Below are 24,170 nucleotides of genomic sequence, written 5' to 3' on the forward strand. Positions count from 1 at the left end.
ACACTAGAGAGACAATATGATGTTTACACATTTGCATCTGGTTTATTTCACTTCTGAGTATGGTCTCAGGTTGCATCCATTTACCTATAAAAGTCTCCAGTTTATCCTTCTTTATTGTTGAATAATACTCCATTATATAAAAAGACCACATCTTTTTATCCATTCCTCAGTTGATGAGCATTTGGGTCGTTTCCAAGATCTAGCTATTAGAAATTGTGCTGCTATAAACATGGTGCACATATATCTCTGTGGTATGATGTTTTTAATTCTATAGGAAGATACCCAGAAAGGTCAAATGGAATCTCCAATTCTAGTTTTTTGAGGAAACTCCACACTGATTTCCACAGTGGTTGTACCAGTCTACATTCCCACCAACAGTGGAAAAGAATTCCTTTTTCCCCACGACCCCTCCAGCATTTGTTATTGGTTGATTTCTTGATAATAGCCATTCTTTCCAGGGTGAGGTAGAATCTCAGTGTTGTTTAAGTTTGCATCTCTTGAATGACCATTGATGTGGAACATTTTTTCATATATTTATTTGCTGTTCACGTTTCTTCATCTGAAAAGTGTGTATTCATTTCCCACACCCATTTTTGGATTGAGTCTTTAAATTTGGGAGGTGTGATTTTTTTGAGTCCTTTATACGTTCTCCATAGTAAACCTTTACCTGAGGAACATCCGGCAGTTTTTTCCCCACATTGTGGATTGTCTCTTCACTCTGTTGCTGGTTTCTCTTGCTGTGCAAAAGCTTTTTAGTAAGATGAGATCCCAGTTGTTGATTCTTTGTGATAGTTCCTGTTCGATTGGGGTTTTCTTCATAAAGTCTTTGCCTACATCTATCTTCCAGCAGATTTAATGTTTCTGTCTTAATATTTGAATCTTTGATCCAAAAAAAAAAAAAAACAAAACTAAATCTTTGATCCATTTTGAAATCAGTGCATGGAGAAAGGTATGGGTCCAATTTTAACCTTCGATATCTGCAGAGCCAGTTTTTCCAGCACCATTTGTTAAAGAGGCTTACAGTGTATATGTTTGGCCCCTTTGTCAATTTAAGGTGGCTGAATATGCCTGGAGTTGTTTTTACATCTTTTAGTCTGTTCCATTGATCTTCAGGTCTGTTTTTTTGCCAGTACCATGCCGGGTTTTTTTTTGTTTTGTTTTTTTAATCACAGAGGCTGTGTAGTATAATTTCAAGTCAGGGATTGTGATGCCCCCTGCCTTGCCTTTATTGCCCAGAAGTGCGTTGGCTCTGAGTTTTGAGCTTTATTGGTCTCTCTCCAAAATGGTTCCCCACCAATCGCTCTCTCGCACAGGCCCGCTGAGTCCTCGGCACTCACCGGCACTCACCGACAGCTAGTGCAGTCCTTCACTTCCGCTGCTCCCCTCCACTGCTGTGTCTCTCCGTGGAGGTCTCTGGGATCACCGGCACTCACCTGAGCAACTTGGCAACTTAGTGAGACGCTGTATCAAAATAAAAAAAGAAAAGGATTGGGGATTTAGTTCAGTGCAAAGGCCGTGGGCTCAACCCCCTGTACTGAAGAATAAAAAAAGAGTGAGAAAAACCAAGCTGCAAGATGGGAAAAGATATTTCCATGAAATTTTCCCAAGAGTTCATTTCACAGTAACTCATTAGTCTGCCGTGTGGTGTGTCCGCAGATTTGGACGACCCCTCCTCCTCCGGGGAGTGTCTGGGGAAGAAGGCGCCACCCGCTACATCCTTCTTCGCTGAAGTTTCTCTCTTCACTCTCTCCATGGGCTTCACTTCATGCCTCAGTTCCTTCCTGGGTCCAGGGGGACCACCTCCTTCCTCTTATTTTTCCCACGTTGCTATATTGCAGCGTTTGGATGGCAGCACTTGGAGAGGTTCTTTCTCTTTTGCTTAGCACTCTGCCATCTTGCCACCTCTCTTTTCCCCTTGGTGTTATTGTCCTTTTTTTTTTTTTTTTTTTTTTTTTTTTTTTGAGACAGGGTCTGGCTCTGCAGTTCAGGCTGGTCTTAAGCGCGCTTTGTTGCCCAGGCTGGTCTTGAACTTGCAACGATCCTCCTGCCTCAGCCTCTGGAGTGCTGGAATTAGAGGTGTACGCCACCATGCCCGGCCCTTGGTGTTATTTAAATTAAAAGTTTTCATGCCATTTCTGAGATCTTTAACTTTATAATTAGTCTATTCCAAGTTATGAGGTGAATAAGATATCTGAAATGCCCCTTCCCCCCCAAGGGAGAGATGATTATTTATCCTTATTCTTCCTAATCAGAACGTCTGAAACATTTAGAAGTTGAAGAGTTCTGGAACAAAACCTGGAGAATTTGAAGACTTAAAATTTTAATATCAACAAAAGAACTAAAAAGGTGTAGACCTGCTTGAGAAGCTCTGAGGTCACTGGTTATTAAAGAAATGTATACATAAGTGATGTACCCAAATGCCTGGACTCTTATGTCAGGCCATTGATGCTGTGAAATATTCTGCAAGGTTTTCCTTATATTTCTGTTTGAACTGAGGGCTGCCTATGCATTTGTTGAAGCAAAATGTGTATGACATCAGTATGAAGGTTTGTGTGGGGAACCTCCTACAGAACCTCTCCTCTCCCTCCCTGGTATGCTTTGCTGAGTAGGAACTCCTTGCAGAAAGGCTCAGCTGAGAGCAAGTGGCAGAACGGGAACAGAGCACATGACTCGTTAATGCCGGAATGTGCAGAGAGCTAGCTCTGCTAGAATTCCACATGAAATTTTCCAAAATTTGAAGAGCACGTTGTTATTTTTGCTCACTCTGGCTATAAATAATTTGTTAACAGTACAATAAGATAATGCTGGAATTATTCTGAAATTCTCAGGTTGAAGACTTTTTCTGAGATTTTGAATTTACTGAAGACAAGCTTTAGTACTACTCTTTCTCCCCTCTCCTTCTCCTTCCCCTTCCCTTCCCTCTTTCCCTCCCCTCTGCCTTCTGCCTTCTGTCTTTTCTTGACTGGGTCTGGCTAGTAGTCTAGGTTTGCCTGAAATTTGCTTGTGGTCCAGGCTGGCTTCAGGCTCATGCTCCTCAGCCTTCAAGTGTTGAGATTGTAGGTACGCACTGTCACGCCCAGTTCAGTGCGGCTCCTGCTACTGAGCAGATTTGGAAGTAAACTATAACTGTGATATGAATATATTATAAATAATGGCTAATTGAAATGAAAAATAGCAATTCTAGGCATAAATAATGTTCAGTGATTTAATCCTTGTTAAAGACTTTTTGGATGGATGCGGTGCATGAATGTGGGACCTAAGAGATTGTTGTTTTATTTTGATGATCTCATTTTACACATCGGGGAAGCTGACATGCAAGAAGCCATGTGAATCAGCCAGGGGGAGCAGGAATAGAACCTCCCGTTCCTCTTCCAGATTGTGTTGTACCTTTGCTTTAAATACTTCTTGAGTAGTTTATTTTATTTTTTTTTATTACTTTAACACCAACATGCAAATTAAATGTCTTTGGGAAAATATGTTTTCTATCATTATTTGTTGCCTTACTCTTTTCCTGAAAAATATAAGTGTCAACCAGTTTTCATAGCTTGATGTTTGAACATTGTAAATAAGTGAAATTTGAAATATTCTTGACTGATGCTATTAGATTTTGGAAGAAATTCTTTGTGTGTTGATATGTCTCAAGTGACAGGATTCAGGTCAGATCAGCACAGTTAATAAAATTTAGGAAACTGAAAAGTTACTTTTCCCTATGGGCTTCTGTGTTTGTTTTTTTCCACTGGCGCAGGCAGTATAACTTGGACTTCCTGTGTTAATAGCATTCACCATACTTGTAATGAACTTATCTTAAATTTCAGAGCTTAATCCTTTAAATATTTCAGAGGTTAAGATAGGCCTTTAGTGATCTCACAATGGCAAGTATAACTCAACAAGGATCAACATAAAAGCCAGGTGTGATGGTGCACACCTGTAATCCCAGTACTTGAGAGACAGAAGCAGGAGGAGATCACCATGGGTTTGAGGCCAGTCTGGGCTACACAGTGAGTTCAAGGCCAGCCTGAACTATACAACAAGACCCTGTACTGAAAAAAAAAAATCAACAGAAAAATATTTTGATATTTATCCTTTTCTGTAGTATTGATGTTTGGAAAGGCAAAATTCTTCATTGATAATTTACAGAATATGTAATTGTACATGTTTACAGGTTACAATGTGATTTGATTTGGGGTTTTTGGGGGGGTATTTTTTGTTTTTTTGAAACAGTGTCTCTATATGTAGTTCAGGCTGGCCTTGAACTCAATGTATATAGTTCAGGGTGGCCTCAAATTCATGACAGTCCTCTTTCCTCAGCCCCCCAAGTGTAGGATCACAGGCATGAGCCACCACACCTGTCTTCAGTGTGATGTTTTGAAACATGCAACTATTGTGTAATAATCAGATCAGGATAATTAACATATCCATCATCACCTCAAACATTTATAATCTCTTTGGAGTGAGAATATTCAAAATCCTGTTTGTCAACAGAGTAAAGAGACTACCTACAAAATGAGAGAGAATATTTGTAAATGGTATTTTGACAAGGGGTCAAATATATAAAAATACATATAAGAATATATAAGAAACTCAATTCCTAGCAAACAACAAAAAGTAAACATTAAAAAATTAGCAAACAACTTCATTTAAAATTTCTCACAAGAAGACATACAAATGGCCAATGGTATATTGAAAAAGATGCTCACTACCCCTAGTCACCAGAGAATTACAAATCAAATCACAAAGAAATAGCACTTTATTCTACTTGGAATGGCTACTGTCAAAAACTCAAAAAGATAACAAGTGTTGGGCTGGCGTGGTGGTGCATGCCTGTAATCCCAGCACTCAGAAGGCTGAGACAGGAGGATCGCTGTGAATTCAAGGCCAGCCTGGGCTACAAAGTGAGCACAAGGCCAGCCTGAACTGCACAGCGAGACCCTGTCTCAAAAAGACAAAAAAAAAAAAAAGTGTTGGTAAGGATGCAGGAAAAAGGAAACTCTTACACAGTTAGGAAAATAAGTTAGTACAATCATTACAGTAAGTAGTGTGGAAGTTCCTGCAATAATTAAAAGCAGAACTGGCATATGACTCAGTACTTCCACTTTCTGTCTACCAGCCACTTACTCCAATATCATTTTATCCTGGAAAGGTCTCTCAAGTTTCATGTAAACCTTTTCTAACAGTTAGCTAAATTATACTTTATGTATTATGGGGAACTAACACGTTTCCAAAAGTGGTCAATTTTGCTTTCAAAACACAGTCCCCCTTGGTAGCAGCCGTAGCTTATTTTATTTTATATATTTTTTAAGAGTTGTGGGCCAGAGATGTAGCTCAGCAGCACAAATGCCTGCCTGGCAAGTGCAAAGTCCTGAGTTATTCCCAGTGCCCCCCCCAAAACCCATTTGTATTCCCTGAAGTTGAAGAATGAATTCTAAGGAACAGTGGAGGTTAAGAGTCGGAAAATTTATTGGAGAAAAGGAATGGGAAATCGGAATGGGAGAATGGGGAATAGGAATAGCTCCTGAGAGACAGGAGGAGTCCCAAATGGGTTGCCCAGCAGCAAGAATTTAAACTACACTTCCCTTCAGGTCTTTACTATTTCCAGAATGACAGTAAGAGACTTGAACAAAAAAAGATTTGGTGTGCAAAATTGTCCCTGTTTAAATTTATATAGATGAAGCTTTGTCCTCTTCCTCCTCCTCCTCTTCCTTCTCCTCCCTTCTTCCTCCTCCTCCACTTCTTCCTCTTCCACCTCCTCTTTCTCCTCCTTTTCCTCCTCTTCCTCCCCAACTTCTTCCTTCTTTTCCTCTTCCACTTCCTCCTTCTCCACCTTCTCTTCCTCCTCCAACTTCTTTCTTCTCCGCATCTTTCTCTTCCTTCTCCTCCTTTCTTCTTCCTTTCCTCCTCCTCTTCCTCCTCCTTTTCTTCTTCCTTTTCCTTCTCCTTTTCCTCTTCCTCCTCTTCCACCTCCTCTTCTTGCTCCTCCTCCTCTTATTGTTACCCTCCACGTATATATACCTTTGTTATCTTACTAGTTTCTCCTCCAAGCCCAGGGTAGGAAATAATGCAATTTGAGGTGTGTGTGTGGGGGGACATATCTGAGTTTAAATCTCGAATCTATTGTTTATTTGCTAAATGATCTGGGGGGATATTACCTGTGGGTTTTAAAAAAATTTTAAATGGACACCATAACCTCTCTTTATTAAAAGTGATAAGGTTAAGTGTGCAGTGTACCTGTCCTTATCACATGACCCTATCTGACAAGAGACTATAACTTAATTGGTTTGGGGTGAATTGTAATTTTGCACACCTAGTCTTTGCTAAAGTCTCATACTCCCATTCTGCAAGTAGTAAAGACCTGAGCAAAAGTGCAGTTTAGATTCTTTCTACCAACAAAGGAGACTGTGTTCTGAAAGCAAATTTGACCCCTTTTGGAAATGTGCTACTTTCCCATAATAAAGCATAATTTAGGGGATAAAGAAAGAGTGGATAGAAGGGATGAGAATTAGTTACTCATCCCTTGAGTAACTTCTTGAGAGTACTCAAGTAGTTACTTCTCAAGAAGTAGTTACTTCTTGAGAGTTCAAGGGGCTCCCTACCTCCTGCCACAACTCCCACCTTTGTAATAACGAATCCATTCTACCCAAGTATGAAGGAATCAAGCAGTCATGCAGTTCTGTACATTTCCTTATATCCTTTCTTTCCCCTCAGCACTTGGTCTGCTTTCATTGTTTTCTGAAATTTTCCCAAATCCAGTCCAGAGCAAGTTAATTTTGAGGGGTCAGGGCAGGGATGAGGCAAGTCTTCGTGCTGTGGAGTCCTTCCCAAACTGCCAACCCAGCACTTTTTCATAACTTTCTTCCACTGAAGAAGCCTTTTTCCTGCTTGATAAGAGCCTTGTGATAGGAAGGAGATAAGGAATACTGATGAAGGGCCCAGCCTTTGGTTCTGAGTAGATTTCTGAGCACACCAACATCCATTTTTGTTTACCTAGTCTTCACCCTGTATAATTCTCTACATTATTTGGGGCTGAGAAATGTAGAATTGGCAATGAAATTGATTATTTATAAAGTTTAAAGAGACATCATGAGATTTTGATATAGTGGTTCAGAGAAAATGGTTTATTAAAAACAGATGTTAAATATTTAAATGCATATCTTTGTAGCAGGCAACTTCAGACTGATTTGGACAGTTCAGTCAGATAACATACAAAATACTGTATGTGATTAGAATTTTTAGGACTTTACCTCCCTTCTGTCTCTGTCATAATGATAGTTGCTGTGGGCATTAGTCAAGTCCTGTTAAGCACTTAGCATATAGTGCCTGGAGCATGGTAAATTATCAGTCAGTTATCCTTTGTTTTTTAGCTACATAGTCCTAAAATTAAGAATATATAATATGTTGTGATATTCCTTTTCCTTTACAAAGTGCCTTAGCAGTGTTAATATTGTACTTGTCAGTCATTAGTGTTACTTTTTAGTTCTACAAATGAAATGGAAAGATTTTCCTGAGAAAGATGGGTAAATATCAAAGAGAGAAGGGAAGGAAGAAGTTTTAAAATGACTAAATAATTTATATGAATGTAGCACATGAACATGCCCCTTTAAGCATCCTTTTTTACCTGCTATATTTTTGCTATTTGTGGAGAAGTTGATTTTTTCAATTATAATTTGCCTGAATAATTGTTCTAAAGATATCTTACCTGCCATTACAAAGACAAAGATATAGGGGGAACATTTAGGGACAATCTCTATAACCCTTACCCTTTGGAAATTCAGTTTACTGAGTCAAAAGGGGACATTTGAGTCCTACCTTAGTCTATTTTAGGTGGAATTTTTGCATGATTAATACTCAGGTGGAAGCTGAAAAGCAACATTAAATGTTTGAATATAATTTAGTTTTGCCTATGTAATCCAAAAATAAGTATTAAAGGTATTTTACAAAAACCAATTTTATTTCAAGGAAAGTAATTAAGTAACAATTTGCCCCCACACTGATTTTTAGTAGTCTTGACAAATATTTCCACTTCTCTCTCTCCATTTCTCATTCCCTCTCCCTCTCCCTCTCCTTGACTTTTTTTTCTTCATCACGTTTTGAACTGGTGGATTTTGTGTATAAGTTACTTTGCTTAGAGAAACTTCAGCAAATGTGGGTGAATCCATGTGTCAGGAGAATTAGTTTAGATTTAAAAACTAAACCAGTGTGGCGTTCTCACAAAATTAAACATACCATGATCAGCAAGTGTACTCCTTGGTATTTATCAAAGGAATTGAAAACATATCCAACCACAACCTGCACATGGGTGTTCTGACACCTTTATTCATAATTACCAAGACATGGAAACAACCAAGATGTATTTAGGTGAATGGATAAACTGTAGAAAATTATTAATTGATTAATTTTAACAAGACGTTTTACATTTATTAAAGGAATTAAAGGTAGGCCAACTAAAGTAGGAAAAGAAATAGAAAATCAGTATGCTCTGCAAAGTACAGAGCAGACTTGTGAAAGGGTCACAGCCTAAACTATAGTAAATTTAGAAAATAGATCACTCAATACTAAAAGGAAATGAGCTATCAAATTATGACAACACATGGAGAAATGTTATGCAAATTAGTAAGTGAAAGAAGCCAATCTGAAAGACTCCAGACCGCATAATTTCAACTATATGATATTATGAAAAAGGCAAAGCTGTGGAGACAATCAGTGGTTGCTAGGGGTTAAAGGTTTAGGAGGGTGATAAACAGAAGATGCGTTATTAAGATAGTTAAATTGTACTGTAATGGTGGACACCGTTGTGAAAACCTATACTATATATAACACCAAGAATCAACCCTTATGTAAAGTATAGATTTTGGGTGGCTATCATGAGTTAATGTATATTTATCAGTTATAACAAATGTATAACTCTGGTGGAGGAGGTTGATAAGGGGAAAGAATATATATGTATGAGGGTAGAAGGTACCATAAGGAAAACTTTTTGTACCTTCCTCCCAATTTTGCTGTGAACAACAACAAAAGCTCTAAAAAGCAAAGTGTTAAAAATCAAATAAGAGATTATAACATGCACTGCTTTGGGAAATCACATTTATGAGTACAGCCATTTAAAATAGTGCAGACAAAGTCATAAGGAATAGTACATAATCTATTTTATGTTGCCTTATATGACCAACAAAACATCATACCATTAATTTGACAGTTCCATTCAGAATACGATAGCCAGGGGTGGGAGTTGGTCCAGTTTTAGTGCTTGCCTAATATGTGTGAGGCCCTTGGTTTAATCTCCATCACTACAAACAAACAAACAAACAAACCAAACAGAATATACTAATCACTGACCATGCAGACTTAGTCTTAGAATAAATCTTGCATTTTCTATGCAAAATGCACGTACCTTTTAATATTCTGATGAGCTGAAAATAAGTAATGCTTTTATCAACTTTTGATTATTCTCATTGATAATTTAAAAGCTTCAAAAATGTTAGCACTTGGGGGTTTTCTGCATTAATTTTATAATGAGTAAACTAATCTAAAATATTTGTAGTGTTTTGTTTTTAAACTATTCAAGTATATGCACCAAGCGGCACATAAATCATACATAATGTTTATATGTACGATGTATATCATACAATATATCATAACAAATCATGCACAGCCATGTAACTAGTACCCACATCAAGACCAAACTTCACCAATATCCTAGAAACTCCCCATTTAGGCTCTCCTCTGGTCATATCGCTGGCCAATGTTAAATATAACCTTGAATTAGGTATAATTTCATAAAAATTAGGTATACTTTTTATGAAATCTATAAATTGTTTAATATATATGAATCAGTAAAATAATTTTATCTTTAAGAATGGTGATAATTGAGCTGGGCATGGTGGTGCATGCCTGTAATCCCAGCACTTGGGAGGCTGAAGCAGGAGGATCGTTGCAAGTTCAAGACCAGCCTGGGCTACAAAGTGAGCTCAAGGCCAGCCTGAACTACATAGTGAGATCCAGTCTCAAGACGACCAAAAAAAAAAAAAAAAGTGATAATTGATAAACCCACTACACTTGTAAACCCAGCTACTTGGGAGACTGAAGAAGGAAGATCACAAGTGTGAGGCCAGCCTGGACAACTTAATGAAACACTGTTTAAAATAAAATTTGAAAGATATGAATGCACCTCAGTGGTAGATCCTCTTCCTAGCGTGTGCCAGGCTCTGGGTTCTAAAGTTTTGGAGGAAGTAGATCTCACATAGAAACAGTATTACATATTTTTGTGAGGGTACTGGGGATTGAACCCAGGGCCTTCACATTGAGATACATCTCAGCCCTTTTTGTTTTTTATTTTGAGTCATGGTTTTACTGAGTTGCTCTGGCTGAGCTTATTCTTGTGATTCTCCTGCCTCATCCTCCTAGGGTACTGGTACTGCATGCCTGTGCTACCGTGCCAGGCTGCATCTTTGTATATCTAACTGCATCCTAGCATTGATAGTATATAATAAAGATGGAATTAGTTGCAGTGCTCCTTTTTTTTTTCCTATATGAGATTTTGTACTGGTGCATGTACGTTTGTACATTCAATAGTGTTTTTTTTCTTTTTTCTTCTTTTTTTGAGACAGGGTCTTGCCATGTAGTTCAGGCTGGCCTGGACTCACTGTGTAGGCCAGGCTGGCCTTAAACTCATGCAGTCTTCTGCCTCAGCCTTCCAAGTGCTGAGATTACAGGCATGCGCCACCACACCCAGCAACAGTTCTTATTTTAAAGCTCTATTTATACCCAGGGTAAAATACTACTTTTGTATACCTAAATTTCTCTCATTGGTATTCACTTTATTACCTCTCTCTAAGAGAAGGGTTTGACCCTAATTAAATTATTTGTAAATGATCTTTATGTAACCAACTTGATTAAGTTCTAAACTCCCACAGTCTTATATTCTAAAGACCATCAAGGCATATATTTCTTCTTAGCCGCTTTCTTGTCACTGGGACAAAATACCTGACACCTTCAGCTTAGAAGAGATTTGTTTTGGCCATGGTTTCAGTCCATGGGCAGCTGGCTCCAAGACAGGAAAAGGAAGGCTTTGATGCAGCAAAAGGTGCTCGACCCAGGCAGCCAGCAAGAGAGAGAGCAGGCGCCAGGGACAGGAGTAAACCCTTCCGGGTTGCAACCCCAAAGCCATCACGACCCACCTCCAACCGCCCCTAGCTCCTAACAGCACATTTAACCACTGAACTCATGAGTGGCCTAATCCACAGATGCGTACAGTACAGTGCCCCTAGGTGCATTCACGCTCCACACCCATGAGGCTTTGGGGGGACGTTTTAGGTCTAAATGATAACACTTCCCTCCCTGATTGTTCACTCAGCTAAAAAGCTATATTTTTTGAGTACCAACTTGGAATAGACCATTTTGCCAGGTTCATTAGAAGATATTAGTAAGGGTAAAGTGCAGGGCATGGTGGCACACGCCTGTAGTCCCAGTGCTCGGGAGGTGGAGGCAGGAGGATTGCTATAAATTCTAGGCCAGCCTGGCCTACACAGTGACACTTCACCTCAGAAAAAAAGGATGAGACATGGATCTTGCCTCTTAGAAATTTAACAGGATAACAAGGTGGTTAAAAGTACAAATTCTGAAGCCAGACCACTTAGATTTATATTCCAAATTCCATATTCTATCTGGTCTCTCTTGGACAAGATATTTAAACTTTCTGTGTCCCATTCTCCTCGTTTGAAAGAAAAGGCTAATAATAATACTTATAAAGTTCTGTGCTTATTAAGTGATAGTAATATGTCTAAAGCATTTTGGACTGTTTCTGGCACTTAGTAAGCACTTATTAAAGTGCTTTAAAACTTAAAACTCATTAAGTTTTAGCTGCTATAATAGTAATCATAGGGATCATAAATAAGATATTGAAATCAGGAACAAAGTAGCATATAATTAAATTCCTTAACAAGTGATGAACAAGCATCTGAGATCACTGTTTAAATTGGCTGCCTACTCTGTATGCCGTCTTGCTTCCTTGATATCAGAGTCCCAGGCTACATCATGAACCATTTACAGTGTTTGTTCAGAAATGGTGAAAGAGGAATTGATAAAAATGAATTTCTTAAGGAAGCTTTGATTAAAACTCTTAGATGGGTCTTTTACAGCTCTCCTCCTATCCCCATTCCTGGACACTGTTCCCCACCCTCAAACCTGTCTGTATCACTGTTTTGGTAGTTGAAAACTTACTTATCCTGAAGGGATGCTAAGATTCAGTGAGTCATTTGTACCTTAGTGTTGCAATCAGATTCTTTTTCATTGAATATCTGGCCAGAAATCAGAGATAATGAGAAAAATAGAAATTTATTCTTTGGGAGAGAGATGAGCAATTTTGAAATGCAGAGTTTACTTCCTCTCAGTAGAGGGTGTCACAGCATGACATCACTGGGGGTAGGGGAAGGCACAGAGAGACAAATGATAGGATGTCAAAACTTATTTCATCTAAGTGCTGTCTGTTAGTATTCATTCATATTGAAACAAGCTTTTTTGGGGGTCAAGCTAGGAAGCTAAATACCACTTATACTTGATTTTGGAAGATGAATTCTATCTGGTTCCAAATAATAAAAAGTATGAGTCCCTTAAATGTTTTTTTTGGAATGTATCCTCTAGGTGATGTAAACAGTAATTGCTATGTAAACTCAGAAGAAATTTTTTTCATTCAAATTTGTAGTATGGGCAAAGTCAAGGAAAAGTAGGGCTTGAACTATATAATCCTTCTTAAGAAGTTTTATTAGTATATGTTTGTGATACGTAGTGGTTATATCCAGCTTGGGTTTAATACATATACATATTGCATCTTGGTTATTTTCACTCCTCTGCCACTCCCATCCTCCCCTTTTTGCCCCTTTTCCTTACCATCCCCTTCCCATTTTTACAGAGTATACCTCCCTGTTTCTTAACATGGGTTTTTTATTTTGGTCTTCAAATTATTTATATTTTGGGTCTTTCATGTTAGAGAAATCATGTGACACTTAACCTCTTGCAATGGACTTATTTCATTTAGAATTATAGTCTCAAACTCCATCCATTTTCCTACAGATGACTCAAATTTATACACCTCCACTGTGCAAATATGCCTCACTTTCTTTATCTGTTCACTTCTTGAGGGGCCACTAGGTCACTTCTTTGAATTCCCTAATTGTGAGTTGTGCTGCTATAAACATGGGTGTGGGTGTATTGCTGTAATATGATGACTTTAGCTCTTTGGGAAAGAAATTCAGGAGAGGTAGAGTTGGGTCAAGTAGAATTTTTACTTTTAGATTTTTTTATTAAGAAAATATAAAAAAGCAGTCTTATTTCTATGAAAAAATAAAATTTCATGACAAAATAGAGAATAACAATATAATGTTAATGGCCAAAATATTACTCAGAATACAAGTTATAGACAAAAAAACTCTTACAAAGAGGAAACAAACAAAAACACAATACTTTCTCTTTAATGCTATTTTTAGTTTATTAAGTAATCTCTATACAGATTTTCAATGTGATTGTCAGGTTTACATTCCCACAAGCAATGCAGAAGGGTTCCTTTTTCCCCCAACAGCATTTGATGATTTTTAAGTCCTTGATAAAATGGCCGTTCTTACTGGAGTAAGGTGGAATCTCAGTGTTGTTTTGATTTGCATTTCTCTAATGGCCAAAGATGCTGACAATTTTTTCATGTATTTATTGGCTATTTGTATTTTTTTTCTGGAGAAATGTGAAATCCTTCTTAATATTTGAGTGGTGGGAAAGTGAATAGATTAAAGGTATGGAGCTGAAGGCCAGTATAATGTCTGAAGAAAAGTAGGCTGGGTGTGGTGGCACATGCCTATAATCTCTGAACTTGAGAGGCTGAGGCAGGAGAATTGCTGTGAGTATGAGGCCAGCCTGGGCTGCATAGTGAGTTCAAGGCCAGGCTGAACTATGTATCGAGACCTGGTCTCCAAAAAACAAACAAACAAATAAACAACAGTAGAAAGCAGAAGTCCTATTTCATGAGTCTTTAGTTGCACTATCATGGCTGCCTTGATGTTCTGAAACAATTCAAAATGTTTAACTTTCATGGTCATTTTGACTTTGGAGAAAGGGTCAGAAGTTGCATGGTGCCAGATCTGGTGAAAAAGGTGGATGTTTTATGAGCCTGCTGTTCCATTGGACGGAACTTGGCAATAGCATTCACCATATTTTTTTATCACATCTTGTATTTTGACTACTTGGCTGAAAAGTCTGAATTCTTTTCTTAGGGAAGAAATTGCTTTATTTACTGCTTACTATCTCATACTACAAATGTAATTCCAAGTTATTCTTCTTATTTTATGACATTTAACACTTTAAAAAAATAGCTTACATGGAGCTCTCATTTATTTTTGTAGAATCTGAGGTTTCAAATGTGAGAAACTTTTAACACTGAAAATCATTTGAGGCAACAGGATTTCTTAGTGATATATGATAACGTGGAATAGCCTGTGAAGCATTGTAACAGGGTGCAGTATTTGTGGGCCTAGAGCAGTGCTGGTGAAACTGTGGCACTTCTGCTGCAGTGGGCTCTTTGTATCATTGAAAGCTCCAAAGTATTTGCCATCGCTGGCCTGGAGTTTTGAAGTACACCTTCAAAGTACTCTATTATTAAGAATGGCCTAGATGCCAGTACCATAATTCTATCTTTTCAGTTCATTTAATAGACACTAAAAATAGCGTTTTTTCCTATCTGTGACATGATGTGGAAAGTAAGTGGAGAAAGTGAGAGATTCTTCACTGAAAATTTTACAGAAACATTCTGTAAAGCAAGAGCAAATTGTATACGATTTTTATACAGTTTTTGGAATTTATGAAGTGATATATATGTGTAAAGCATAAGAAATTCAGAGTGACCACTGTATGCCAAAATTTTTAGTTGTTTGAAGTGGATTTTTTTGCTTTAAGTGATTGATGTCTGGTAGTAATGTAAAATACAGGTGGAGACTTATAAGTCAGAATTGTTTAAACAAGTTTTCTGATATAGATAATAGATCCCAATAAAAATTCTTGTAAGACTTATGAAACTGAAGTACCCATTTTACCTGTTCCAGTGGCTACCACATCCAGTTGAATTTCCCTTTAAAGTTGTGATCTAGTTTATACTTTCATAAAGGTTTTCTTAAAAAAAAATGTTTGCAGTCAAGTTGAACAGTATCTCCAGATTAATAATTCCAAGAATACTTAGAAAAGGTAGGTGTGAATACTTTTTTATTTCTAAATTCACTATTTTAATACAAATACCCATGGTTTTCTTCTGTGTTTACATGCAGCCAGGAGCTATGGGCGGAGACGAGGTAAATTTTTTTTAATGAGCTCTTTTGCTTGCCAAATTGTGAGTAAATATGAGTGTGTGTATGTGTGTGTGTGTGTGTTCATACCTGTGTGTGAAATAATAATTATTGTATGTTGTGATGTTCTAGCTTAATTATTTCACCAAAGTAATTTTCTTATTATTCTCATATTAATTAGTTTTGGCTGTCTGTTGGTAATTTGTTGTTTAAATCCTAATAAAGATGAGGCAAAGATTATTTCTACCTGTAGATTTTTTCTTAGTATCGCTTATAGTGAATGAATGTGAAGAAACAAAGGCCAAGCATACGTATTTTTCTGCTTTGTATCCACTGTGTCCTTTTCATATTACTTGGAAGCAGACATTAGATTTTAGAGGACAATTTTTGATGTTATCTGTATTGGCTAGTGAATATTTTTTATTACACCCAGGAACATATTTATACTGAGGCTAAATTTCAAGGACTTTCTTTTTGATGGGCCCCTTCCAAACTCTTTACCTATAATTTTTGTGTTCCTTACTTAAAGAGATGCTTCAAAATAGTCTGTGTCCCTGTAAAACCTGCAAACTCTCCTGGCAACACCTCAACAAAGTAGTCTAGTTTTCAGTGGGGTAATGCTGTAACCTTTCTAAGCATTTCCATATCTGTAATTTTTCATGTAATTTTATGAAATGACAAAAGAGAAGCCTAATATTGTGGAAAGAATATGGGGTTTTAGACCAAATAATTAGATTGTAATAATTGCCTTATCATTTAGATCTATTGTCCTCATCTGAAAATTATGAGTTAATAAAACCAATTTTGTTCAACTGCAGAATATTAGTGAAGTTTAATTTTTTTTTAAAAAAAGGAGAGGAAAACCTGTATGTGCAAATCAAAGGCAGTCCACAAATGTATTATAATTTGGCACTTATTTGTAGAAGTTGGGGGGGAAAAGTACTTTATTTGCTGTGTGACCTCAAGTTAATGTGAGACCTAAGATTAAAATTAAAATCTCTTTTCTTTCCTCTTCTTTTTTTTTTTGTTTTGTTTTGTTTTGTTTTTTTGATACACAGTCTGACTATGTAGTTCAGACTGGTCTTGAACTCACTATGTAGCCCCAGCTGCTCTAGAACTGACAGCAATCATCCTGCCTCAGCATCCCAAATCCTGGGATTACAGGCATGTACCCCCAGGCCCAACTGTTTCCCTGTTTGCCAATGTTTACTACCCATCAGGCTGTCACTGATTTGTGTAGTTCTCATGAAAAGAAAATGATGTTAAATTCATAGTATTTTATTATTTATTCTGTAGTATAGTACTTGTAGAAAGAATGAATATTTGCAGAACCTAATATGCATGGCGGAATCATATACAGCATTCACTTTTGCTTTCAATATCATTGCATTTGTGTACTTGATTATTTTTCAGTCATGGAAATAAATACCATTGAATTTTTTGCATTTCTTATTTTTAAGTTAATAAAGTTAAAACCCAGAGATAGTCTTAAAATTATATTGTACCATACTCCCCCGCCCAGCATTGCTAGAAAAATGAACACTGCCAGGAAAGAAAGGGCATAGGCCATTTTACATGGAAAATAGGCACCATCTGGAGAGTGGACAGCAGGGACTGACCTCTCCTCACATTCTGATCAGTCACCAGCTTTGTTGAGATTTTCTGTCTAGTTAGGTTTGTCCTTCTCTTTTCTGTTGCTTTCATTTCTGCTGTTTCATCTCTACTGCCTCATCTTTCTGAAACACCACTTTGTCCATGTTCCCCCATTCTTCCTGTGATTTGGCCCCTCCCTGTTTTTCCAGCCTCATTGTCTCCATTTTCCCACCTTATTTTCCCCTCCCCAGTCCATGTACCTTCCCACAAGTTCTCTCATCTACCTATCTAAGACCTGTTCTTTACTAGTTCAAGCCAAATTCAAGCTTTATACTTTCTAGGAAGCCTTGCCCAGGGGTCTTAAAGGTAGTGGTTTTCTCTACTTTTGCTGCCTTGCATTTTTTTCCTCTTTTCTGTATGCTTTGAATTTTCAACTGGAGATAAGTTCTTTGAGGACAGTATCTACTGTGCCTAATTCTGTGCTGTATGTATAGTTAGTTCTTATGAAATGCTTGTTGATAGGATTATCTTGAATAAACCCTTAGCATCTTATTTTTTTACTTTATTTAATTTTTTGAGACAGGGTTTCACTATATAGTCCAGGCTGGGCTTGAATTCACTGTGTAGCCCAGGCTAGGTCACACTTGGGACAATCCCTACGCCTCAGCCTCCCAAGGGCTGGTATTACAGGTTTGTACCACCATGCCTGGCTGCATCGTATTTTTTTTAAAAATCTTTTTTTCTGAGTGCAGTGGCAAAGGCCTCTGGTCCTAGCTACTATAGAGGCTGGGGCAGTAGATTGCTTAAGCCCAGGAGTTCTGGGCCAGCCTGGGCAACATTGTGAGACTCTGTCTATAGAAAAAATTTTAAAATAAAAATTATTTTTAATAAATAATGGCATATTAAATGTTAGACGCAAAGAATATAAAATCATCAGTAGTTTCTAAACTCTTGGAAAAATGGAAAAACTTTTTCCATATTTCTTTCTCCATATCTGTTTGTAAGGTTTAACTTTATTATTTTCTAATGCTGTGATCTTCTTTGCATCAAATGCTATGTTAAATACTGCGTAGAAGGATTTCATCCCTGCTGTCGTATTTCTGTCTTTTCATTTTTTTGTGGTGCTGGGAATCGAACCCACCCAGGGCCCACAGCATGCTAGGCAACTACTGTATTACTTGGTCCCTGTTCTCTCTATAAGTCTGCAGTGTAAGGGTTATAGATTAAAAAAGGGAATGAAAGGAAGGGGAGCAAACACTAAAAGGCTGCGTATTTGTGGGCAAAAATATTTAGTCTGTGTTTTTATTTAATCCTTTGTTCTCACTATTGAAAAAGGAGAAAGATGATTTTCCTTAAATGTAATTATGTAACAGTGTAGGATGAGGTGGGTATACCTCATACATAACACCCTCATTCCCAAAGAGATGCTTGTTTAGGCCAACCCTGCATAGTATAATTTTGATCAACTGAAACGCTTCCTCATATTCATTTATTCGTGTGATCAAGATTGAATTAACATTTGATCTTTCTTCCAGTTAACACTTAGACTTGCCCCCCACAAAAGCATAAAAAGTAAACTTGCTGATGTTGCTTTGTTGTGTGATTAAGAATAGAGCTTTAGCTATAATCATATTTTGTTTTACATAGACATGATGGTACATTTTTTAGAAATAGAAAGTAATGGAAATATATTTGGACATTTTGAGTTCTGTCAACAAGAATTAGACTAGTGGGATCTTATACCTCTCCTGAAATACCTGGAAAAGCTTCCTGGAATAGGTAGAACTTCAGGAACTATTTGGATGATGGAGTGGAATGGAAAGCAAAGCATTTTACTATGACATTCAATTTAGAAGAAAACTTAGAGGTCAGCTTGTGCCCAGACGCTTGGAGCATATATCCCTGAGTGTATGCATGGGCCAGTTGAGAAGGAGAAGTTGGCTGCAGGGTCATCTATGCTGCCTTGATGAATGGCTTTGGAAACGGGGGGTGAGATTCCTAGACATAGGTGCACCAGGCTTTCGAGGAAGGGTTTATGATGCAAGTAATGGAAGCAGGAAAAAACTCAGGCATCAACTAAAGATTTGGATGGGAGATGGAGGTATGCTCTTCGCAGATCAAGTACTACAAGTAACATAGTTGAAATAGTAGTAGTAGATTAGGAAAAGAATTACATGTGACAGTAAGATTTGAAAATACATATGTTATATATATTTAAATATTCAATTATTTTCCCCATTGATATCCATTCCCCATTGATATTGATATTTTATTTTGTTCTACTGGAAAAATATAGTCTATTACACTAAAGAATATGAAAATGTTCTTCCTTTAGCAAGCTGAATATACAGTAATCTCTGCTAGAAAGTAGTCTATCAGATAGTATCATGTAAGACATTTGCTTACATTTAATGTATGCAGTATTTTTCATTTCACACAAATGTGAGTTTTGTGGTCTTTGTGAAACTTTTGTCCATAAGTGGACATATTGGCTGTGTCGATGGTTTTTTTGTTTTTTTCTTTTATGGGGGTTTTTGCTGCTGGTGATCAAACCCAGGGCCTTATGCATGCTAAGCATATCTTTTACAACTGAGCAATACCCCTCTGTCAGTGTTTATGATGTTTAACAAAATTTCCTAGTTACAGAGTATCAAGGAAACCATAAAAGATCTTCCTAAACAATGTAAATGAACAAATGCCTTTGCAGAAATCATTGATTTCTGTTGTAAAATGTACTTCTATATAGTCCATAAAAATCTATTGACATCAATGGCAAAAAAAATCTATTGACATTAATGACAAAATCTATTGACATTAATCTATTGACATTGATAACTTAAGTTCTGTTGTGGAGCTGAGAATGTAGCTCATTGGTTGTGATAAGCGATAAAAAGGAAAGCATGAAGAATTCCCTCTTAGTTAGGGAGGTCATCTTTTTTTGTTGTTTGTTTGTTTTTGTTTTTCTTCCCGTACCAGGAATTGAACTCACGACCTTGCGCTTGCCAGGCAGGAGCTGTGCCACTGGGCTAAATCCCCAGCCCCAGGGAGATCATCTTTGAAGAGATAATATTTAAGCTGAAATTTAAAGGATGGAGAGAAAGCTGTCTTAAATTTCTTTCTTTCTTTTTTTTTTTTTTTTTTATTCTGGAGAATTCCAGACATTCACAAGTATAGAAGTAAAGATCCTGATATACCCACTCCTTAGCTCCAGTGACTATCAGCATGTTTACCAATCTTGGTTCACATATTTGCTCCCCATTTTGTCCCTGGAATGTTTTAAAGGAAATTCCAGATGTCATAAGACTGCTATTTTTTTGTTTGTTTTTCTTCCGGTACCAGGAATCGAACTCATGACCTCGCGCTTTCCAGGCAGGTGCTTTGCCGCTGAGCTAAATCCCCACCCCCATGACAGCTATTTTAAAAGAGGAAGTAGAAGCAAGTGCAGGTGAAGGGGCTTGAAGTGAAATAGTGGTACATGCTACAATACAGATAAGCTTTGAAAACATTGCGACAAGTGAGAGAAACTAGTCATAAAAGGTCACATCTTGTATAATTCCCTTTATATGAAATGTCCAGAATAGGAACATTTATCGGAACAAAAGGAGATTAGTAGTTGCCTATGGCCAAGGGTTGGGGGAGGATGGAGAGTGACTGCAGATGAGTTAAGCGGGTTAATTGTATGACATGTGAGTTATATTTCAATAAAGCTGTTACTGTTTTTAAAAGGCTTGAGGCAATAGAGGGCTTGCTTTAGAATGGCTGAAACTTTGTGGGTGAGGGCAGAGGTTGTCTTAAAATGAGTTTGGAGAAGGAAAGGTAATCTGATCTTTCTGGATGTTAGCTCCTGGTAGGGATTTTGAACTTTGTCCAAGTATAAAAGGAAATCTTTGAAGCTTTGAAGCAGGGTCAAGTGACTGGATTTATGTTTTTAAAAACAGTACTTTGGCTGCTGCTTGGAGTAGAGTGGGAAGAGAAGTGGCTTGCCCAGTTAGGAGATGATGCCAGTAACTGGGCAAGAGATGGTCGTTAGGATAGAGCGATGACAGTGGGGTTGGAAAGTGAACAGGTTAAAGATACATTCTGGAGAGGAGAATCAATAGTAGAATTTAACAGATGACATCCTATTGATGAATTGAATATAGCAAATAAATAAGTAAAAAATGATCTGCAGGTCTAGCTTGAACAGTTGGGTAAACCGTGATACCACATTGAAATGGGACTGGGAGAGACTATCAAGCGTTCACTTTTAAATACGATATGTTTGTGATGCCTAAGATATACCACATTTTAATATGAAGTGAGGTCTTTTTTATTTTGCAAGATTTCTGTGTAATAAAAGGGATTCTGCTGACTCCAGAGATTCGAAAAGCTTCCATGTAGTTGAACTTGCGTTATGTGAGAGCTGTCCTGCCCAGAGTCATAGACTGGAGCTTTGGCTTCCATGGAGAGTTTTTAAATACACCTCATAATGTGTTTTTCCTAAACCCCAAAAGGACTCATTTCTCAGTTACTTGTGATACTAAGATGGAAGGGTCAGGCCTGGAGTGGAAGGAAGTGTTGGGTCAGAAGTGCACAAGAGCTACGGGAGTCATCGCAGGGCCTTTCATGGTGCTCGGATGGGAGGTCTGAGCGTTTGGCAGCACAGCATGGCCAGTAGGCTTTTGTTTGCCCATCATTTTGCTGCAGGAAAGGGAAAGGAATTATCTTGGGCAAGCCTTCCTTGCTTCTAATGCTTTGCAGGTCTCTCTTTGGCACTTTTCTCACAAGGCTCTTAGCAATTATTATTCCAATTACTGGATCAAAAAATATATTCTAGATAGCAACTGAAAATAGATACCAGAGAACCAGATCATTGGTGGAAAGCCAAAGAAGCTAGTTATAGCAGTTAAGAAGCTTTCTCCTCCTCCTGTTGATGAATGTAAGTATTTTCTTTAGAAATATATTGGCGTTTCGGGCAGATTTGTATATGCTGCACATAAAAAAAATATATATATATGGGTGAATAATATGACTTATTTAAAACACTTTGGTCTTGGAAAGCATTTCCCCCTAAAAGAAATATGTCATATGGGTGCTATTTGGTGAAGCAGGACTTCACCAAACAATTTAGAAGGTTTCAGTTACTAATAATATGTATTCAGGAACCAACATTTTAGCAGTCTTCCTAGGAGTGGTGTCCTCAGAGCAGATTTATGCCAACTAAATAAATGTAGAAATACCAGCCTCACAAGTGTTCATTAGACAACTCAGAATACCAATGTGTTAATTTATCATGAAAATGAATGTGTATAGAAGTAAAATATCAGTGGCTGATCATTTGTCTGCTAATTGAAGAATCACTCCTTCGCAATATCAAAAAGCCAAACTCATTAACAGAATGGTCCCTTGGGAGATATTATCTTGCAGAGGGGCCATTCTATTCCATAAAGGAGCCATTCTACCCATTGTGATAAAATTCTGTCTCTTCTTGGTCTGCATTACAGGTGTTTATTCTTAATCTACAATCTGTCTCTCCCTCCCTCCTTCCCTCCTTTTTCCTTCCCTCCCTCCTCAGTTTGGGATTGAACCCGGGGTCTTGCTAGACAAGGGTTCTACCACTGAACTATACCCCTAGCCCCCAGTTCCGTTTTTATTTTTGTAAGACAAGTTATCACTATGTAGTTCAGGTTGGCTTTGAACTCACTATATAGCCCAGGCTGGCCTTGAGCCTTGAATTTATGATGATCCTCCTGCCTCAGCCTCCCAAGTGCTGGTATTACAGCATGAGCCACCATGCCCAGCCACCCAGTTTTGTTTTTTAAAATGCTTCCTGCAGACTTTTTATTCTGCCACCACTTCAGACAGTCATGTTATGTTAAGGTTAATTAGATTTTAGGTTTTATATTCCTGGGAATAAACTTCCCTAACTTGATTGAACTTGGATGTTTTCCATGGCTCATATACTTTATCAGTAGCTGCTTGCTACAGACAGATAGTATCCATTGTAGTGGCTCTTAAACTTCAGCCTGAGAATCACTGGGGAAAGTTGTGAAACATACAGATTTTCAAACAGATTTAGATGAGTAGATTTGAGGGGATTGGGTTTTGATACCTGTGTTCTTAGTTTCTACTTAAAATTAGTAAAACATCATTTATATATTAATTATTAGCTAATGATTGCTAAAATTAGCAGTCTTCTATCTAAATATGAACATAGAGTCTGGGTGTGGTAGCACATGCCTGTAATCCCAGAACTTGGGAGGCTGAGGCAGAAGAATCGTTGGGAATTCCAGGCCAGCCTAGGCTACATAGTGAGTTCCAGTCCAGCCTAAATTATATAACAAGATCCTGTCTCAAAAAACAAGCAGAAATAAATTAAATATATATTAAGATACTTGATTTTAACACCTTGGGGTGTACCTTAACTATCCGTAACCAATTTTCAAAACTGTCCAGAGTTTTACAACTCTGGCTTTTTTCGTTGCCAAAATACTCTGGGTAAGTTGTAGTTATGTTGGCCATGAGAAAGAAAGTTTTCTTTATTTGAGAATGTCTTAAACATCTCCTTTTTTCTTTCACTGCTCTGGTTCAAGAGGTCCTCATCCCTCATCTGGGTGGTTGAAGATTTCTTTGGCCCATCTACCTCAACCCATTTCCTCCTCATTGCTAGGTTCAAGTTACTGGTGGGAGTGGTAGAAGCTAAAGTAGAGTATGGGTGTAATGTGATCAGAGAGATCTTAGCAAAGTCATTCTGGTAGGACAGAGATGGATTTGATGGGAGTACCATAGTCTGCAGGGAATTAATATGGTTCAAGAAAAGCCAGTATTGGAATGAAATATTCTAAAAGTGGAAACAATTCTTATTGCTTTTGTAAGATGGAATTTAAAACATGATGTTTGTGCAAATAAAAATAGGAAAGGAGTTCTGTTTTCTAGGACATAACCACATCTTTTGTGTTCTTAAGGCTGCGTATTGTGTTTCAGGATATGCTTGCAGCAGCATGTCTTTGCACATACCGTTTTCCTTCCTGGATGTTGCCTCACATTTAACATTTTTTGAGTGCCTTACTGTGCTCTGACTAGGGCAGGAAGACATGCTGGTGAACAAGATCAAATTGGTCCCTAAAAAAAGTACTTAATAAAAACCCACACAACTGTCTAACAGTAAGTGGGGAAAGTGTAAAGAGGTTGCAGTACAAAATGATATTCTTGGATCGAAGGGGCTAACTAATCTAAAAGCTAAGGGAAAGTTGCACCTGAGGAAATGACTTTTCAGCTGAGACCTAA

General features: G+C 37.7%; 1 protein-coding gene across 2 annotated transcripts in view; it reads left to right on the forward strand.

Moving 5' to 3' along the window:
• The window catches only part of Cpeb3 (cytoplasmic polyadenylation element binding protein 3), a 191,855-nt gene that overhangs the window by 80,589 nt on the left and 87,096 nt on the right, over window positions 1-24,170 (forward strand). Inside the window, exon 8 of one of the 2 annotated variants that reach the window (XM_013514851.1) lies at window positions 15,294-15,317. The exons of the other annotated variant lie outside the window; for it this stretch is intronic. Within the exon in view, the coding sequence (XP_013370305.1) occupies window positions 15,294-15,317 (24 nt within the window). The remainder of the gene's footprint in view (window positions 1-15,293; window positions 15,318-24,170) is intronic. 2 annotated transcript variants of the gene reach the window in all.

This window comes from Chinchilla lanigera, unplaced genomic scaffold (assembly GCF_000276665.1).
Source record: "Chinchilla lanigera isolate Chin_1 unplaced genomic scaffold, ChiLan1.0 scaffold00024, whole genome shotgun sequence".
NCBI classification, from domain to species: Eukaryota; Metazoa; Chordata; class Mammalia; order Rodentia; family Chinchillidae; genus Chinchilla; species Chinchilla lanigera.